We start from the raw sequence: 19577 nt of genomic DNA on the forward strand, positions 1-19577 counted from the left end.
TTTGAATAATGCATAGGCACATTAGAAATGAGAAATGCAAACAAACAAAGAAAAACTGTGGTAATAAAACAATAAAACCAGCAGAAAGCAGCAATAATACCAGCAGCAGCACAGACCATATGTAGAAGTGGGGGCGGGGGAAGAATGGGCAGGACGTTGCCCAGAAATTTGTATTCCATGCTTGTTCTAGGAAGAGAGTCACATAGAATTCTATATATTTGCATCCCATTCCTGATGCATTACCCATGCTGAGATTGCCAGTTTCACTGCCAGAGTTCATGGGTGAACAATGATTGCAAAAACTATGTGATGCAAAACTCAGGGATCCTGATTATTTCTGCATAATTGCATATGTAAATTTTACTGCTCAAAGTGAAGGATAGGATGTCACCATCCTTATTTCATTTACTGAAACTGCTGGGCCTTGCAGTTGGAACCTCAGCACTGAAAGAAACCCAACTTCAAATCACAACAGAGGCAAGAGACTAGTTTAGGAGACTTCTGAGAGACTGTGTGGTATAGTCCTTCCTCCAGCAGAAGACAACAGGTAGGAAGTCAGTAGCAACCTCATCAAAATGGGAGTACAATGGGTGGCATGCTCCACTTTGCCTTCCTTTTAAGCATGAAGCCTGCTGGCTCCTATTATGTGATTCACAGGTACTTCCAGCGGGGCTCTGTGCTTAATGGGAAGGTGAAGTGGAGTATGCTGCCACCGCATCAATATGGGAGGTTTCCCATATTCTGCCAGGAACTATGGGGGCAAGTCAGACAGTCTATATTTCCCCCATGGGATGGTGACTTGAGTGACTTGGGAATATGCGCGGTGCAGGGCAATGGTTTCCCCACACACTCCAACGTGCACCGTCAGAATCACCACGATATGTGCCGCTTCCAGCAGCCTTTGTGATGAGGTCACTAATTGTCGCTTCTGCCCCTTCCCTGGTATGAACTGCCTAAGGCAATTATCTCACTCTATTTGTGATTGAATCACATGAGGTGTAGTATGAGATTATATATTTGAGTGAATACACAAAGATCAGGCACATGGAGACTGAGACTATGATCTTGTCTGAACATTTGCTTGCACAGGCATCATTTAACTTTGGTCCTAGGGTGCAACATGGCTGCAGTATGATACACATGTCAGAACCCATCTATGAAATCTTCATTTGCAACCTTTTGCACAGTTCCCCCTTTTGATTCCTTGGTTGTAGTTCCCATGATATCAAAAAACACAGATATCTATAACAACGACAAGTGAAGTGTTATCCAAACAGAACTATGTTAGCATAAACCGTGTAAATACACTGCATATGAACCATACAAAGAAATAACAAGTCTGAATGCTACTTGGTTATCTCGTAGTCCTTGAGAAAGTAAACTGTCTTCAAAATACAGTCCAAATTAAGTCCAAATAGTTCAAAATGCTGCCCAGTTCAAAATAATAATAATAATATCCAAATTATAATGTGACAAGGAATCCCGGGTTGAGGTTGGCTTGTTTCGGGGGACTTACCCTTCTTCAGGATTTTGTCTTCTTTATACAAGTGGGTGGTTCGCCATACATTTGTTATTAATGAGGCCAGTGTCATCTCATTAATAACAAATATATGGTGAACCACCCACTTGTATAAAGACAAAATCCTGAAGAAGGGGAAGTCCCCCGAAACAAGCCAACCTCAACCCAGGATTCCTTGTCACATTATAATTTGGATATTATTTTGAACTGGACAGCATTTTGAACTATTTGGACTTAATTTGGACTGTATTTTGAAGACAGTTTACTTTCTCAAGGACTACGAGATAACCAAGTAGCATTCAGACTTGTTATTTCTTTGTATGGTTCATATGCAGTGTATTTACACGGTTTATGCTAACATAGTTCTGTTTGGATAACACTTCACTTGTTGTAGTTCCCATGATCACAGATCATCTAATAATAAAGAATCCTCCCTAGGTTTCAAGGATTTAGGCACAGTAAAGAAAGGAATCCATTTGTTTTCCTTCCCATGTTGACACTCCAAATAGTACTATATCAAAATTATGCAGAGAGACCTGTTATACAATATAGTGCTGAGTTCATTCATTGTGACAGCAAGTAAAACAGCTCTACAGGGAAGAAGGGTGCAGCATGAACAAAAGCACAGTCGCTGATTTGTATAAGCAAGATTTCCTCCTTTCACTGCCTACTTGTTTGCACAATAGCTTAAATTGTAACAGACAGCCCATTAGATTTTTCATATCACCAGTCTAATAGGAATCTAACTTTAGAAGCAAACCTAAAATCTCATGGGGCAGGAGCATTGTTTAGTGCTGTAGTAAAGATATTTTCATTATCTGTTAGGTAACTTTTGGCACCCAGAGAATAAGGCTCATGATTTTTTAAAATTATGTTGAAGTCAATGATCTCTTTATTTTCAAATATTTTGTTCACCTGACTGCAAGTACAAAATGATACAGATTAGGACAAATGTTCTTCTCTCAGAACAGTAGAATACAAGCCTAAATTCTAGTGTTAGTCCCAGTGGGATTTACTTACATGTTGATTCACAGTCAATAATTGAATCGATGAGTCAGCTTAGTTGGAACTAACCATGAGAAGAATAGAATTTTCAATGGTTACTGGGTATAAAGGGCTAATACTGAGTGGGGTATTAATGGAAATGGGCCTATGAATCAGAGCTTGGGAAAATGACTTGTTGCACCTCAGCAGGAGTTCCCCTTGCTCAAAGCACTTACCAGGAAACCAGATGTGGTAATAAACAGTTTGTTGATAAAACACACAAAAGGAAGGGCCAAAGGCCCCTTAAGCAAATAGTAGAATAAAAATCCAAATGTATATATAGGAAGTAAGTCCCAAAAGGCAAAAGATAAATCTTCAAAAACAAGGGTTAAAACTTGAATATTAATCCAGAAAACAAGAAACAAAACAAGAGTTTGAATCCATAGGTAAATCTTCAACACAGATGGCAAAACTTGGCTAGGAAACTTGGGCCTTAAGCTAGAACATGACCAGGAACAAAGCAGGAGTATCTCACTCCATTGGCGACATTGCTTGATCTAAAAATCCTAGCAGCCCTCTCCCTAAATTAAGGGCCGTTGACCTTGAGCGATTTGTTTCTGCCTCTCTTTCCCAAGGCTTTGCTTGCACCTAGATATCTTCCCATGCAGGAGTAGCCTTCTTTCTCTATCTAGGGCTGCTTCTTCAGATGAGCTATGTTATCCTCCCTTCCCTGCCTGTCAGTTTCCGAAGCAGTTTCATTTTCATACAGAGGAACAACATCTTGCTCTAAAACTCCTTCTGTTCTCCCAACCGGAGAATCATCCTGCTCCAACATTCCCTCTATCTGGGCACCAGGAGAACCATCCTGCTCCCCCAAACCCCTCATCATCATCAGCTGGCTGAACTACAACACAGCCAACATGGCTTAGCTTTATCCTGAGTAAGAGTTATTGAAGAAAGTTGATATTGCTCTAATAATCCTGCCAAGTGGGTCTTCCCATCTGGTTGGCTGCTGTGCGAATAGAATGCTGGAATTAAGAGGAGAGAAATCATATCATCTCAACCAACTTTTGCAACATTAATTATTGAATTTACTCAAGTATTATGTGCCATGAAGTGTAATACACACCTTAATTTTGAAGGTGGGCATTGTAAACAATGATTTGCCTTCAAATGGAATGCAACCAACAGCACAGGCATAGTATTTCAAGGAGGCAGACAGCATGAATGAGGCAATTTGAGAAATCAAATCCCTCTGTCACAGTGAGACTGGCAAACTTGTCAGCCTTGAATGATTCCCAACCTGCCTCACTCATGTGGCCTTCAAGACTGAGGTGCTGCTGGGAAGGGCTTCTTTGTGGCCCTCTGGGATTTTGGGTTCCTCTGGGTCTTTTCACAAAGGTGGGTTTATCTGCATGATTTTAATTTGCCACAGAATTTAATGTGCACCTCAATTACGGCAATGTAATTTAGCCAAAAAAGTGAGCCTTAGACTTGAGTAAATATAGTAGGCCATTTATGGTCAAGCTTTCATTAAGCTACATATATGAATTGAAACAACATCAGAAAGAAAATGTGAGTTAGCCCAAGTCACCACTAAGAACTTCATCACATGGGGCTTTTGCCCCATTGTAGGATGCTTTCAACATGGAGCTGGCACAGAGTCTGTCAAAGCCCATCACATGACATATGGTTAATTCCAGCAGGGCTGCATGCTGGCTCTGTGTTAAAAGTGTGCTGGGAGGAAGAATTCAGAACATGGGTGACTGCCCGTGTTCTTATAGAGTAAGCCAGGAATAGTGCAGGAGGAAGCCATGTGATGGGGAAAGGGGTGATGTGGGGAATGAAGCAACAGTTTTCTCCACAGATTCCCCTGTTGTCACCCGGCTTTAGTACCTCAATGTGATAAGATCCTAATAGAGGAAAATGGCATAGCTCACATGATCAATTGTTTTAAGAGGTATCCCTTTTCAAGGTCTTCTTAAATGCCTAGAGGGCAAGCAAATGTTGATTGGTTGCACATTTGAGGGGCTACCACTGAGAAAACATGTCTCATGCTTTCCAAACTAAATAATATGGCTTGTAGGCTCAAAAGCAGAGTTTCAAATTTTGCAGAGAAGCTATGGTGGCTTAGAAGACTAGCTACTGCAAATATTTGCCCTCCAACATGTGTCTTTTGGTAAGGCAACAGAGAGATTGAAGTTAGCAAACATTTCCCACACTATTCTAATTATACAAAGAGAAGAATGATTTAGAAGCTTATATTAGGTATTGTTATACATATATTCAAATAAAATAATGAACGGATGATCATCACCTGTGCTGTTGGTATGAAATATTCAGTGACTATCTGGCACATGTCTGAATATTCAGATAACATCTCGAGAGTGCCTAATGTTCTAATTCACAGCTGAGAGAATTTTGGAAAGAAGATTAATTACAACTATTGGTAGGAAAATCAGACTGTGAGACATGACTATAAGTATCACATCAGTTCCAGAAAGTCAAGGTGCTACCCCATATCCCATAATCCCCTGCAACCCTTCTATAACAATCTCCAATTTGTTCAAATCTGAAAGTGGCCTTTTGAACTATTATGTTTATGAAATATGCCAATGGAGGTTCTAAATACACAACATTCGGGGAGCTTTAAAATGTTATTCAGGGAGCTTTAAAATGAAGACCTACTCCTCAAGAAAGATACTAGGGGCACAATTTTCTGTTTTATGAACAATATGGGTGGTGATGGGGACGTGGGAAGTACAGTGAGCTTGGGAGCTGAACTGAGAGAAATAATAAGCCCAAGCCAGTCTCATTTTCAGGCTATGAAGACCCATCTTTTCTAATTGGCCTTCAAAACTGTTTTGATGCTTTATAATTAGTAGATTTAAATTTAAATTATTTTGGTGATCTTTTGAATTATCTGTATTGCTTTATGTTTTTGTAATGCCTCGAGTGCCTTTAAAAAAATATTTATATATCTAAATATGGGGTAAAATGCAATAAAAGTACAAATAAATAGTTCTGCCACAAAATGGTTCTTTGGGTCTGGCTTTTGATACAATTCTTGGACTTTTGTATATTGTTCATATGTGTAGACATAAACTTCAACTCTCTCTCTCTCTCTCTCTATATATATATATATACACACACACACACACACACACACACACACACACATATATATCTCACACAAGCCCATTAAGAATTTGGGATAAGTAAAAGGATAGTTACAGACGTATTGTGAAATGTTGATTTTTGTCCTTGATCATTTGATGCCAACCAGGTTACACAACAAATTTGTATTAATTTTATAGTCACTGGGAAAAAGGGAAACTATTGCATTGCAAGCAAATGGTTGTACTGGATTAAATGGTCAATTAATCAAATTAATTACTTCTTTTTTTAAAACCCACTGATTTATAGTCCCTCAGCAGAGTACATTTTCTTCTCAAAGATGAAGAGCATGGGACGTTCAGCAGTAAACAAGAGAATTATGGCAGCTGCTATGGCTGGCAAAGAGCAACAGGCACCTGGGTCAATGAGGGTACATGGCAGCAGTGTAATTAAAATCTGGGTTTGCTGGCAGGCTGAGTCAAAGTTTGATGACTTCAATAAAGCTGATTCTGCAATCTATGATCACAGTGAGGAGAATTGCTCACACAAGGAACACAGACTGGCAAGCTGAAGCAAGCTATCTCAGTAGGGTGGCATTTGGAAACAACTTTCAGTTCTTCAGGATTTGCCAGTTCTGGTTTAAAGGCTGTTGGTAAATGTGCATGTAATATGAGGTCAGGCACAGCTTTTGCACATGGAATTTCTAAGGTGTGTCCCCTTCTCTCCACTTCCTGAAACTCCTCCTGCACTTTCAGAGGAGAGGCCTGAACCAAAATAGAAAATCAAGGTTCTATTGATCAGAATAACTATGCTGGCAGGCCCGTAGCCAGGATTTCGATTCGGGGGGGGGGGGGGGGGCTGAGTTTTTTTCAGGGGGGGGGTTCTGGAGGGGGGGCCTGAGTTTCAGGGGGGGCTGAATCTGAGTGAAAGAGGGTGTACCCTAGCAAACCTTTTGTATCATTACCCCAATACCCCCATGCACATGGGATATATTGAGTATGGTGATCAGATCATGATATGAATAAACATAACAGTTTAAATAATGTACCAGTAAGGTCTTTTCGCGAACCACCATGAGAATTTCGGGGGGGGTGAAGCCCCTCAAGCCCCCCCCCCCCCGGCTACATGCCTGTATGCTGGCATAAGTAGCTGTGCCAATGTCAGGAGTACAATTGCAGCAGGCATAGTAGTAACAAGGGAGAAGTATGGGGGAGCTATAGCAGTAAGGGTGTTGCTAAATGCTCATGGGAACCCCCAGTGGCGCAGTGGGTTAAAGCACTGAGCTGATGAACTTGCTGATCGAAAGGACACAGGTTCGAATCCAGGGAGCGGCGTGAGCTTCCGCTATCAACCTCAGTGTCTGCCAACCTAGCAGTTTGAAAACATGCAAACATGAGTAGATGAATAGGTACCGCTCCAGTAAGAAGGTAACGGTGCTCCATGCAGTCATGCCGGCCACATGACCTTAGGTCTATGGCCAATGCTGGCTCTTCGGCTTAGAAATGGAGATTAGCACCAACCCCCAGAGTCGGATACAACTGGACTTAATGTCAGGGGAAAACCTTTACCTTTACTAAATGCTTATGAGATGGCAGGACATAGATTTCTCCTGAAAGCCCAAATAAATCAGTGCAGAGGAGAATGGACTCTGTGGTATCCATATGATGCACAGGGCCAATTCACCTCATTGAGACCTTGGCTTGCATTTTAAAAAGTTGTGAGCTACTTTGTGGTAGTGTGAACATTTCAGCCGCCTCATATTCAGAAGTGACCACTGCTGTTCACACTTGGGCAGCCCAGGGACAGGAGATGGCACTTAGCTTCTCCTTTTTACCCTAGGCTTCGTAATGTTCATCCGGGATGAAACTGGCCATGGGCATTCTTTGTTGCAAGTAGCAATGCTAAATGGAACAATGAAGCAATCACAGAAGGGAGCAGGGAAAGCAAGGAGCAAATCCTCCTTTTCCCAACTGTTTCTCATTGCTTCATTGCTCCAGCTAGCATCACTACATCCAATGAACTACCATCACCACCAGTTTTGTGCTTGATGGTCACTGCTAAGCCCAAAATGACAGAAGGAAGGTAATGATGAAATCTGGTGGTGCCAAATCAGCTCCAGTATCATTCGGCTGTGTGAATGCCATCCAGCTACCAGCCCAATTCACTGTCATACAGTATGGAAACCCACCAGCCAAGCCAGCTTAGCAGCTAGCTGTGCAGACTCTAACAGAACTTACCTAGAGTACCCCACTCTGGATCAGCACTGCCATTTTTTGGCATGTGATGCCCCCCCCCCAAGACTTTATCACATTGAGGAATTTGTCATGTATCATGGCAAATCTGTGGGGTCCTGGTGGGGGGGGGATGTCATAGCCCCATGCCCTGCATCACCCAACTGACCGCTGGTCCCATTCCATGGGGGGAAGCATATGCCATTTGATGACCTCTCATTGTAGCAAAGGCAACACAGAAAGCCTCCCATGTTCCTGCTGTGGTGGCATATGTCTCTTGCTCTCCCCTTTTACCATGGAGCCTGACTGGAAGTAGATGTGCATTGTGTAATGACCTCCATGGTGAAAGGGGAGAGCAAGCGATATACAATGAGCAAATTTGCCCTGTTTGATGAGGTTGCCACTTCAGAAAAAAGACTGCTCTATATAAAGCAGTACTTCTTAAACTGTGGGTTCTAACCCCAAATGGGGCCCCTTTAGCTTAATGCTGGGGTCTCAAAATTGGCAACAGTAAAATTTACACAAATCTGTTAATAATAACATGAAGTGTTTACAGAAAATGCTTCAGCTATACTCCATAAAAAGGAAAATCACTTGTTTAGCAATTTTTGCAAATGGTGATTTATTATCAATAAATGTTTGATTTTTATACCTATTTTATATACCTCTGGTCAAGTAAAAATTTCTTAGGCCAAAAGGGGTTATGAGCAGAAAGGTTTAAGGGCATCTTCGATCCTATCAAGATGGCCAGTTGCTCTGCTGGCTGGTGGATTCTGGGGGCTCTGGCACCCCAAAGTAACTTTTCCAAGCTTTGCAGATGAATCAACAACATTGCAATCATTTCAAGAAGATACAAATGGGGAAAAAATATTCTCATACTTTACAAACAAGAACTGATTACATAGTTACCCTTTAGAATTATGTCTGCTTTCCAAGTGAGCATTTTTAGAAATAAACTCTGCCAGGCATGATTGGCACGTTTCACACTCTCTGCACAGAAAACAGCTCAGGTTAGAAAAGTTAATTATAGGTCTCACTACAGAAGTTACTGATACCTGTGGACTTTCTCAGTCTGTGCCTGAAACTCTAGAACAAATTATTATGGAATAACTAAGGACCTTAATATCCATTAGGTTAGGGATTTGGTCAGTGTTTAAGAATTTAGCTGATAAAGGGTTTTCACTTAAAAATGCTGAATGTGCATGTATAGTTGTATAGTCTTCCCAGCAGTGTAGAAACAAGCATAGAAAATGCATTTTTCATGGTTTCCAGAACAGCTTCTCTCAAGCCTCTCTCTTAAGACTTGTTTACAAGATTCCAGCTCTGCATAGGCACTTCTGTCCCACTTGTGTGCAGAATTGGACTGATGTGGCATAGGAATGCAATGATATTTTCTTAAATTATTTAAAACTGTTCTAAGCTTAACTTTCTTTTCTTTGTCTTATTTTTGCCTGATTTTCCTTATGAGGCATTTGCTCTTTCTGTGTCAGTTTGTCTGGAAAACAAAACAAATTCCCCTTCTATGAAACAGATTTTAAGGTTTAAGAGATTATTTGTCAAGTGTGTATGGGTGGTTTTCTTTTCTTTTGGGGCAGGGGGAGAGAACACCAGAGGACATACTGATAAAATGTGATTAAATACATATGAAATTTAATTTTTAGCTTCTTGGGCACAGAGATGTGTATGGCTGAGTGGTAAAGCCATGTGTTTCAGCTAGTGCGGTTTCATAGTATCATACACAACTCACTGAAACTAAAGCTGCTGTTGGCTATCTTGACAGCTATATCCAGCATAGCTGTCAAGGTAGCCAACAACAGTTTTAGCTTGGGTTGTGTATGATACACAAGTCACCCAAATACAGTAGTCACTTGAAATTTAATAGACTTTCCTGATCTTGGTTTTTTTCATGTAGCAATAGAACCAAATTCCAACTGGTCCAACGAGTGGCGGCCAGGATGTTAACTGGCGCTCCTTATAAAGAGAGGTCAACCCTCCTGTGTATGATACTATGAAACCGCACTAGCTGAAACACATGTTTAAGGAGTTCCATTGGCTGTCGTTTACCTACTGAACCCAATTCAAGGTGCAGGTGCTTACCTACAAAGCCCTAAACGGTTTGGGACCTGCCTACTTGCGTGACTGCATCTCCGTTTATGAACCCACGCGCTCCCTTCGTTCATCCGGAGAGGCCCTGCTCGCGATCCCACCCGCGTCGCAGGCACGTTTGGTGGGGACGAGGGACAGGGCCTTCTCTGTGGTTGCCCCCCAACTTTGGAACACCCTCCCCAAAGACATTAGACTAGCACCCACATTGGCAGTCTTTAGGAAGAACTTGAAGACCTGGCTATTCCGATGCACCTTTCCAGAATAGGATGACTCCCAGCACTATGTCCCAGAAGCACTTTATTAGAGTTTAAGACTCTCTGCACATTGCACTTGCCCAGAATTCCAACATACCACCTGTCACACCCAACACTTTTTAACCTGTACCCATCACTGGCCCGGCCCTGGTTTTTATTGCGTAATGGTGTAATGTTTTATTATCGCTTTTGTTTTTAATTTGCTTTGTATTGTATTGTTATTGTTTGCTGTTGTTATGCTGAGGCCTTGGCCTTTGTAAGCCGCATCCAGTCCTTCGGGAGATGGTAGTGGGGTACAAATAAAGTTTAATAATAATAATAATAATAATAATAATAATAACAACCATCAATTGATGAGTTTTTTAATTCAGATTTTACCTTTTGGTTGTCTGTTTTTTTATAGAGCAAGAAGATTATAACTATAACTTTAACTAGAACTACAACTATAACTACAAATAACAATGGCAAAAGCACAGATGGAAGTCAACGGAACTTTCCACCCCCCCCTTTTTTCTCTTTTAAGCTGTCTTTAGCTTTAGTTTTCAGCTTTAGTTTCATCTTTTCTTATCTCTTTTCCTACTTTCTTAATAACCCAGTGCTCCCTCACTTTTTATGTAACAATAATAAAATGTTCTTTTGTGTACAATAAAAAATCACCTTAAAAAGAACCATCAATTGATTCTAAAAATACACAGGATCTCTTAAAGTATAGCTGGTCAGTCATGACCTTATTATTTTCAATCAATTCAAATGTTGGCTACTAACTTCCATGCTAAAGCCTAACATTTTTTAAACTATTACTACTGCTACTACACATCATGATTCTTCACAAACACAATGCTAGACAAGTGGGTAACAGAAATCCTTTGGATAAAACTGTCCATAATATAATTTTAAGAAAACAACAATTGACTTAGGGTCAACTTTGGGCATTGCTGCTTCACCTTGACTTGAGGATGTTCAGTGGCAACTTCTGCACCAATTCAGGGTACATGGCCCATGTAGACTTACCCTCACTTAGTATAGTATACAACTTCCAGTTCACCTACCTCATCTTACTTAATCAAAAAATTCTATCCTGTCTTCATTACATGTTTAGAGTAATTTGATACCACTTTAACTGCCATGTGATTTGCAGTTTGATTCAATTTATTAAAATACTCTAGCAGTGAAATCCCTTCCTGAACTACACATATCAGGAACCCATAGACTAGAGCCATGATATTTAGTAAGCATAATCCACATTCACTTTCATTTACAATGCCATTATTTGCATGTCTACTCATAAAGAGGACCCATTAAGGTCACTGTCATTTAATTCTAGATAAGTGAGTGAATGATTGCAGCTAATGACACAGTTTAAAAGTCTACACACAGTAAATAATAACTATCAACACCAAACTTGAGTAGGTTGTTGGGAGCTGCTTTATTTTCTGGGCACCACTTGGAACAATTTCTATTCTGAGGACATTGCATTTCCCAGGATCCCAGTAGTATTTTTTCCCTGAGTTTGTTTACTGTTAAGTTGGAATAATGCCTACTGGATATAGATAGATGATAGGCTGATAGATTTCACATGCAATTTTTGTAATGTGTACAATTTTAATGCATATTACTAAATTTTAATTCTGTATATTTATGTACCAGAAGTCCAAAATCCTTTTTTCAAAACTTTACAAGAAACGAATGTGCCTCTTGAAATATCCACTCAAGAGGTCACCCGGATGCAATTCTTTGGTTTTCAAGGATGTGTATAGAGCAGGATGCTATAAAATATAGTCAGTCCTCCATATCCACAGATTCTGCGTCCAGTGTCAACCATCCATGGCTTGAAAATATTCTAAAACAACAACACAATTTAAAAAGCAAACTTTGATTTTGCCATTTTTATAAGTGATACCATTTTACCATGCCATCATATACATTCAAGGATTTTGTTATCCATGGGGTATTCAGGGATTAAATCCCAATGTATACCAAGGTCCAACTGCATAGATGTAAAAGCCACAGAGGCATATAGCTTTGTTTTCCTCCATGTGAAACTGTAAGTGAACAAAAATGTGAAAAGGCCACTGGTTACAATGTTTACTGCTGATGCAGCATCAAGTTGTATAGGGCAACACAACACTTAAATTATACATTTCTCAACTTGAGCTAATGTTTACAAGGACACACTTAAACTTTAAAAATTTAATGTAAAACATTTGGTGGCGGGAGGGTTTACATTTGCATTTCACTTAATTTTCATTTTTGGTTTGGTTTAGTTTATTTCTCCTTTTACTATAAGTATTAAATCAGAGTAGTTTGAACAAATAAATCTGAATAAAGTATCAGAACAAAAACGCTCCAGACTTAGTTGCGGGCAGGTTGAAGAAGCCTTAATTTCTCAAGAACTTAGTTTGTGTGCAAAGAAAGCCTAGAGGAACATAATAATAAAGAGAGCTCCATAAGGACAGAAAATAGCTTATCTTAAAGGAAGAACAAATGTTGAGTCTTCGATTGCTGTTGAACATGCCTCTTATCTCACATGTTAATGTAGATACTAAAACAATAAAAGACAAGATTTATTTTTAACTGAGTTTGACTTGAGCCTCTGTTGCAATGGCTAAAGGTGATAGTTTGGAGAAATATTAATCAGACACATCTATTTAAGGGTCAATGTAAAAAATATGTTGCTCACTTTTTCTACAGAAAAACTAAGCCACCATCCCAGGGCAATGAAGATCCTTAGAAAACTCTTGGTCTATCGCAGATTCCTGCTCATTCTTTTTACTCCCATTCTGCTACTTCCATTGCCACTCATCATCAGAACCAAAGTAAGTGACTCATTGGGGATTTACATGATTATGATTCCAAACATTTCAATTGTCCCTATCCCCTGTTTCCCTTGTTTCCTGCTGTATTGGTCTCCCTATTAAATCATACACTATAAAATAAATAAACATTATTGGGGTGTGTGTGTTCTTTGTTGATAAAACTGATAGACTCTGCCTGTTGGTTTTTTCTGTTCTTGTTATTCTTTCAAGTCAGATATATGGGTCAAATCAATAGTCCAGCCATCTAATCATAAGTCCAAGGTCTCGGAACAGTGGATCCAAATTACAGGAAAGGAGATTCCCCCTGGAAGCTAGATTATTTGAAATCTAAAAAAGAAATCGCCTTCTAACCTGATCACAGCCACAAATCACACTATGGCCAGAATCCTATATGACAGTATGAGTATATAAACTGGAGTTATGCATTTATGACTGTTTTGCATTCATGATCCCTATATAGCCCCTAGTATAAGGGTTGTGTAGGAAGTTTGAAAGTCCACTGATATATCCTTATTGGGAAGCAGCCACTGCAATTGACAGGGTCTTTTCCACTGTCACCTGGGAAGCAGCTGAATACTGTTTCCACAATCACCAGAATGATTTCCAGTGTCTGTTACACTAGAGAAGATGAAAACTCTAGTCCGCTGCTTCCAAGTTAAAGGGGAACAGACCCCAATCAAAGGCATAAGAGTATGAGGCAGGTTGAGCCTTTATTTACTTTGTAGCTCTGTAACTATGATGCTTACACACATAAAGGCCACACAATATACCAGCCTAATAGTGTTTGCAGACATGATTTTGATTATGTAATCACATTCCCTTATTCCTGAGAGCTGATGAGAGTTCTTAAAAAGTTCCAGATGATTACATCTTCAATTAGGAGCCCTCTGAGAACCCAGTCCACTTCAGTGTTTTCCCCCCAGAAAAATGTGGATCTCTTTTACCCAACATAATTATGGCACTATAATTCCACTTTTATAGGCTGTGTCCTATGAAATTCTGTTGTTTGTAGTTTGGTGAGGCATTGGAGCTCTCTGGCTGAGAATACCAAGTACCTATTGAAGCTACAAATTCCAGGATTCCTATAGGGTGAGGTAATTAAAGTGCTTCCTTTAAGATAGAATTCAAGCTCCCACCTGTATGTGAAGGGTCTTCTAAGAATATGATCAAATCATCTGCAAATAATTTTAGTTTATAATTTTGACCTTTTATATTTACTCCTTTAATATCCTTTTCAGCTCTTATTGCTTTATTTAATAATCTATCACCAATACAAATAGCAGTGGTGAAAAGGGGCATCCTTTTCTGATTCCTTTCCATATTTTACATGATTTTGTCAGTTTGCCATCAATTAACATTTGTGTTCTTTGCTTGTTGTCGATCTGTTTAATCCCTTCTTGAAAAATTGGTCCAAAATGCATCTTTATGACATTTGTTCCCAATAATTTGTGTGTATGGCTTTTACTTGGCATAAATATTGCTGGTGGAGCTTGCTTCCAAAGGGCATGAACTCCATTGGGACAAATTTCACAGGAACTGAAAAAAATGTGTTGAGGATATGCATTCTTTTGCTACAAAATGCAATTGTTCAAGCACAATGACAAAGTGATTTGAAACATTTTGATACTTTTGATCTGCACATAATATTCTACTTCTAGCTAAAAATGTGCTGCTACCTATAACTCATTTTTCAGTTTTATAAAATTTGCTATTTTTTGGAAACAAGCTCGACATTTAGCACATATAGAACCCTGATATCTTAGAATTTATCATAATATATGCTCTGGTTGAGGAATTGTTGGAATTGAAGTTTTGTTTCATTGCTGAATCAGCACTGGATTTAACGATCAACTCTAGAACAGCTAACTCTCAGTCTCATTTACATCAACTTTAAAATGGGCATGGCAGTGACAAATCATAGTGGGGTTATGAACATGGAATGAATAAAAACAAATCTTAATTCACTGTCTGGTCATAACTGGAACAGACTCATTGAATTAATCTGATATACGTAAATCTTCACTTATCATTCAGTACTTGATCTATGCTTCTATTCTGGTTGGGACTAGCAATCGAATTTAGATAAGAGTAGAAATGATAGCTTAGAAATGGTAGGGAGTTGGACGGCAGTATTCCTCACCATTGGCTGTACTAGCTAAGGCAGTTAGGTATTGGAGTTCAACATTATTGGAAGGCTGCATTGCTCTTACTCTATCTAGGCATTAACATTATCCCACCATCACCATCAAAATTTTATATGTAAGATCATTCCACGAGCACAAATAGCATTTGTGATCCAATGATTTCCCACTAAGCGCTGATTGTCTTTATCTTGTGTGGAAGCTTGGATAATTTCTCAAACTAGTGCATTAGAGCCGGCCTTACATAGTCATTTGACTCTGGAGAACATGTTTTGAAACCCAATCAGACATGAAAACCCACTGGGTGACTCTGGGCAAGTCATAGACTCTCAGACTCAAAAAATTCTGTGATAGGTTGGTCTTAGAAGAGGCTGAGGTATGGAGTGAAAACCACAAAGATGATTTTCATTCTCAGTACCAGCTATGATTAAAGCTATCAACAAATCTCAAGCAAGCCAAAAAGGAGACACATTATCTATGTATGAAAGCTTTTTCAGCCAGTATTCCACCGCCCCCCCCCCCCCCGCCACCACCATTTGATCAACATCTCAAATGATCGTATTGCACAGACGCTATATAACAGAGGCAAGCGTAGCCAGAAGGATTACTCATTAGAATAACAGATTGAGCATAGCTCGTTCTCTGTGCCTGAAACTATATTATCCGTCTCTTACACAGGGATACATTTCAATAAGATTGTAAACAAGGAAAACGTATTAGTCTCCCAGTTTTATTGCTTGTAATTCTTTTTTTAAAAAAATATGCAAAACAGCCTCATCCTTACACAATTACATTGCCTAAGAAGAAAAGAGACACAAGTAGTGTCATTTGAGGAAATGTCTTGCCTTAGGTATGACGTTAACGCTTGTTATGGATATCATGTGTATTGTCAGAACCTCTTGGATTTTGAAATTCTCTTTTTCCTTTGTAATCATTCACTCTTGATTGTATGGAGTAGGCAAATAATGGCTAATTGTAGTCCCAAACTCAACTAGAACATTTTTGAGATTCCCGTGTACTACAGCTTTGGGAGGGCCATGGTGGCACAGAAGGTTAAATTTCTAAGCTGCAGAACTTGCTGTTTGGAAGGTTGGTGGTTTGAATCCACAGACGGGGTGAGTTCCCGTTGTTAGTCCCAGTTTCTGCCAACCTAGAAGTTTGAAAACATGCAAATGTGAGTAGATCAATAGGTACCGCTTCAGTGGGAAAGTAACAGCGCTCCATGCTGTTCCATGCTGCTCCAATAATGTTGAATTCCAATTTATTATCTAAAGGGAGTATTATCTAAAGGGAGTAGGAAAACAAAGAGTAAAAAATCAAGAGACAATGAGAATGAGGTCCATAGCATAGACCTTATAGTTCTGTGCTTATATGTTTATTAGTGTAGGTATAGTTTATTTTAGTGACTGTCTTAGAGATAATTGTATTAGTTGTAGTTTTACATGTGTAAATAAAACCCCTTTCATTACTTTTGTTTTTTCTATCCCACCCCCGGTTTATCTCTGAATAAAAATTAATTTGAAAAAAAAAAGATAGGAATTTTCCACTAACATTTCATGACATCTCAGCTAGACATTCACATGCTCAAAATGTGATCCAGTGAAAATTACATCTGCCAAGTGCATAAACCTAGAGGAGTGTCTGCTAGACGTGGATTTTCCATTAACGGATATATTACATTAATTCCAAATCAGCACAGTAATGTCAAAGTTACTGAACCTGCACAGACCTTACTCATCTTTTTAAGGAAGGGTGGAACATTTGTAGTGACTGCAATAGTCATACTTAAACTTTCAAGCCAATTCTTCGTATTTGGTGTTCAACTAGATGGATTACAATGATTCCAAAGAAGAAATAGCCATGCAAGATATAGCAATATCAGCAATATGCTTGGAAATCATAGAAGCAAGTGCAGAAATTGAGGGAGTCAGAACTGTTCTAGTTCCATATCTGTCAACATTGTGAAATGGAACATTACTTCAGTGTATGATATGGAACATGGGGACATTGCTTCATTGTATGATATATATCAGGCATTGGCAAACTTTGGCCCTCCAGGTGTTTTGGACTTCAACTCTCACTATTCCTAACAGCCTCTTATCTTAAGAGTGATACTGATAGAGAGTTATATCCTAGGAACACTCACTAAACATGAGGAAATATGCATAAGATCAGCCAGTACAAGCCTGTTTTAATCTTTTAGATGGATTTGGACCTGTCTCACAACATTTTGCAGAATCAAATTGTACCATCCACATGTCTCCTTCCAAGAAATCTCATGAGATCACAGTAAATATTTGGTAATACATTTTGGGTGATCAAACCATAACACTGGCAAAAACATATTTTGGTCCCTTAAATGTTAGACCTGTTTCTGGGTATATTTGACCTGCTGATTCTAAAAATGGCATCGGGTTTCCTCTATCAGCTTTAATGTTTGAGATACAGAACATTTGCTATATACCAGTCTTCATCAGCTCATCCATAAAAAATCATGACAACCATATCTAAGAAAGTAGAGCTGATGCGGTCTATTCAATGCAATTTTCTAAATGAGTGCCACAAATAACCCCAGGAACAAACCTAAAAACCAAGACACCAACATTTTTAATCATTTCTAGTGTCTAAGCCAGTTGTTCTCAACCCCGTAAGTCCCCAGGTGTTTTGGACTACAACTCCTCAAAATCCCAGCCAATTTACTAGCTGTTAGGATTCCTGGGAGTTGAAGGCCAAAACATCTGGGGACTTACGGGTTGAGAACCACTGGTCTAAGCAAATGAACAGACTTCCCAGTAAATGCTATTACTATTCCATCTGGGTTTATAATATCAGTTTAATTATTTTATTCTTCTATTTTTCTCACATGGTGATTGGAATTGTGTTATAAAATCTGCTTTAGTTTTTAATTGTAGCTGTTTGTTCCAGGAAGCAGAATGTGCATACACGTTGTTCGTGGTGGCCATCTTTTGGCTGACCGAGGCTTTGCCCCTGGCCGTTTCAGCACTACTTCCTGCCTTGATGTTTCCATTATTTGGGATTATGGCTTCCAAGCAGGTACATTTAATTCTTTTGTTTATCACCTACCACAACTCCAATCATTAAATGTATTTCCATTTTTAATCATGTAAATATTTTAATGTCACTCCTATATTATTGAAGTTACCAATCCATTATCAGTATGTGCTAGGGATTTTTATTAATCCCTACTAAGGATGAATTTACACTGTAGAGTTGATGCAGTTTGACACCACTGTCAGTGCCATGGTTCAGCCCCATGGAATCATGGAAGTTGCAATTTTACAAGGTTTTGAGCCTTCTCTGTCAAACAGTGCTGATGACTCACCAAACTACAATTCCCATGATTTCATAGCATTGAGCCATGGCAGTCAGTGGTGCCAAACTGCATTATTTCTACAATGTAGATGCACTCTAAGTCCATTTAAGGGGAGGAAGTGATGGCTGCCTCTTGGTTTTTACTGAAGCATGTTTTGCTATGAAAAGGAGGCTGTAACAATCAAGAAAATAAATAGAACGAGTAATTTTATACATACCTCCTGGCATTCTCATATATACCAATGTTTCAATTGGAAGAGGGGGAGAGTACTGAAACTTGAAAACTGAATGATGCTTTGGCTAATAAGGCACCCCATCCACTCTGTAAGCAAATGTATTTTAATTTAAGCAGGTCTAGATAAATTGGTATTTGATTGCACCATTGGATAGGGAGGGGGAACCAAGTTATGAAAAGTAGAAAAAGCCTATGGACTTCTTCACATGGCCCTTTTGGGCTGTGCTGTTTTGCGAGCAGTTGCTGCCAAAAGGAAAGGTGCGCAGGGCGGCTCATGACACCTTGCGCACCCTTTCCTTCTATCATCATACGGTGGGGACAGAACAGGGTGCATTTGATGGAGCATGGCAGGCACTGTCCAAACCATGAAACACAGTGGCAAAACAGGACTAAAATGCCCCATGTGAAGAGGTCCTTAATCTATTCATCCCGCCTTTCCCATAAATCCAAAATAAGTCAGAAAACATTAGATAGGAGGCTCCACCACTTCATTCTATCAGTCTTATTATGTGTTTTCTCAATTTTCTGGATAACAGTGATTGTGTACTGTGGTCACAAATCCAAACCTATCAAGTCTGGTAGCCTTAGTGGCATAAATACATGAAGAACAACTAATGCAATTCTTATTTTGGTGTTTCCTTATTGTAGAGTCTTATCCCTTGCAGTCATTCTAATGGAGAACAGGGGGCAGATCCGAGACACATCTGGGTCTGTCCCTGTAACCAGATGTGAAATGATTAGATCATCTGCTATAACCTCCAGGGAACCAAGAATCTCTAATAAATTCCATTTTCAAGGGCATAACTGCATTTCTTAATGATTCAACATAACTTATTGTGTG

The 19577-nt window shown here is 39.3% G+C and overlaps 1 protein-coding gene across 1 annotated transcript in view; it reads left to right on the top strand.

Annotated features, from left to right (window-relative positions):
- SLC13A1 (solute carrier family 13 member 1) overlaps nucleotides 1–19577 on the top strand; it is an 87859-nt gene that overhangs the window by 15646 nt on the left and 52636 nt on the right. Inside the window, exons 2-3 of the mRNA XM_067469041.1 lie at nucleotides 12903–13027; nucleotides 18094–18222. Of these exons, the coding sequence (XP_067325142.1) occupies nucleotides 12929–13027; nucleotides 18094–18222 (228 nt within the window). The 5' untranslated portion in view covers nucleotides 12903–12928. The remainder of the gene's footprint in view (nucleotides 1–12902; nucleotides 13028–18093; nucleotides 18223–19577) is intronic.

This window comes from Anolis sagrei, chromosome 5, assembly GCF_037176765.1.
Source record: "Anolis sagrei isolate rAnoSag1 chromosome 5, rAnoSag1.mat, whole genome shotgun sequence".
NCBI lineage: Eukaryota > Metazoa > Chordata > Lepidosauria > Squamata > Dactyloidae > Anolis > Anolis sagrei.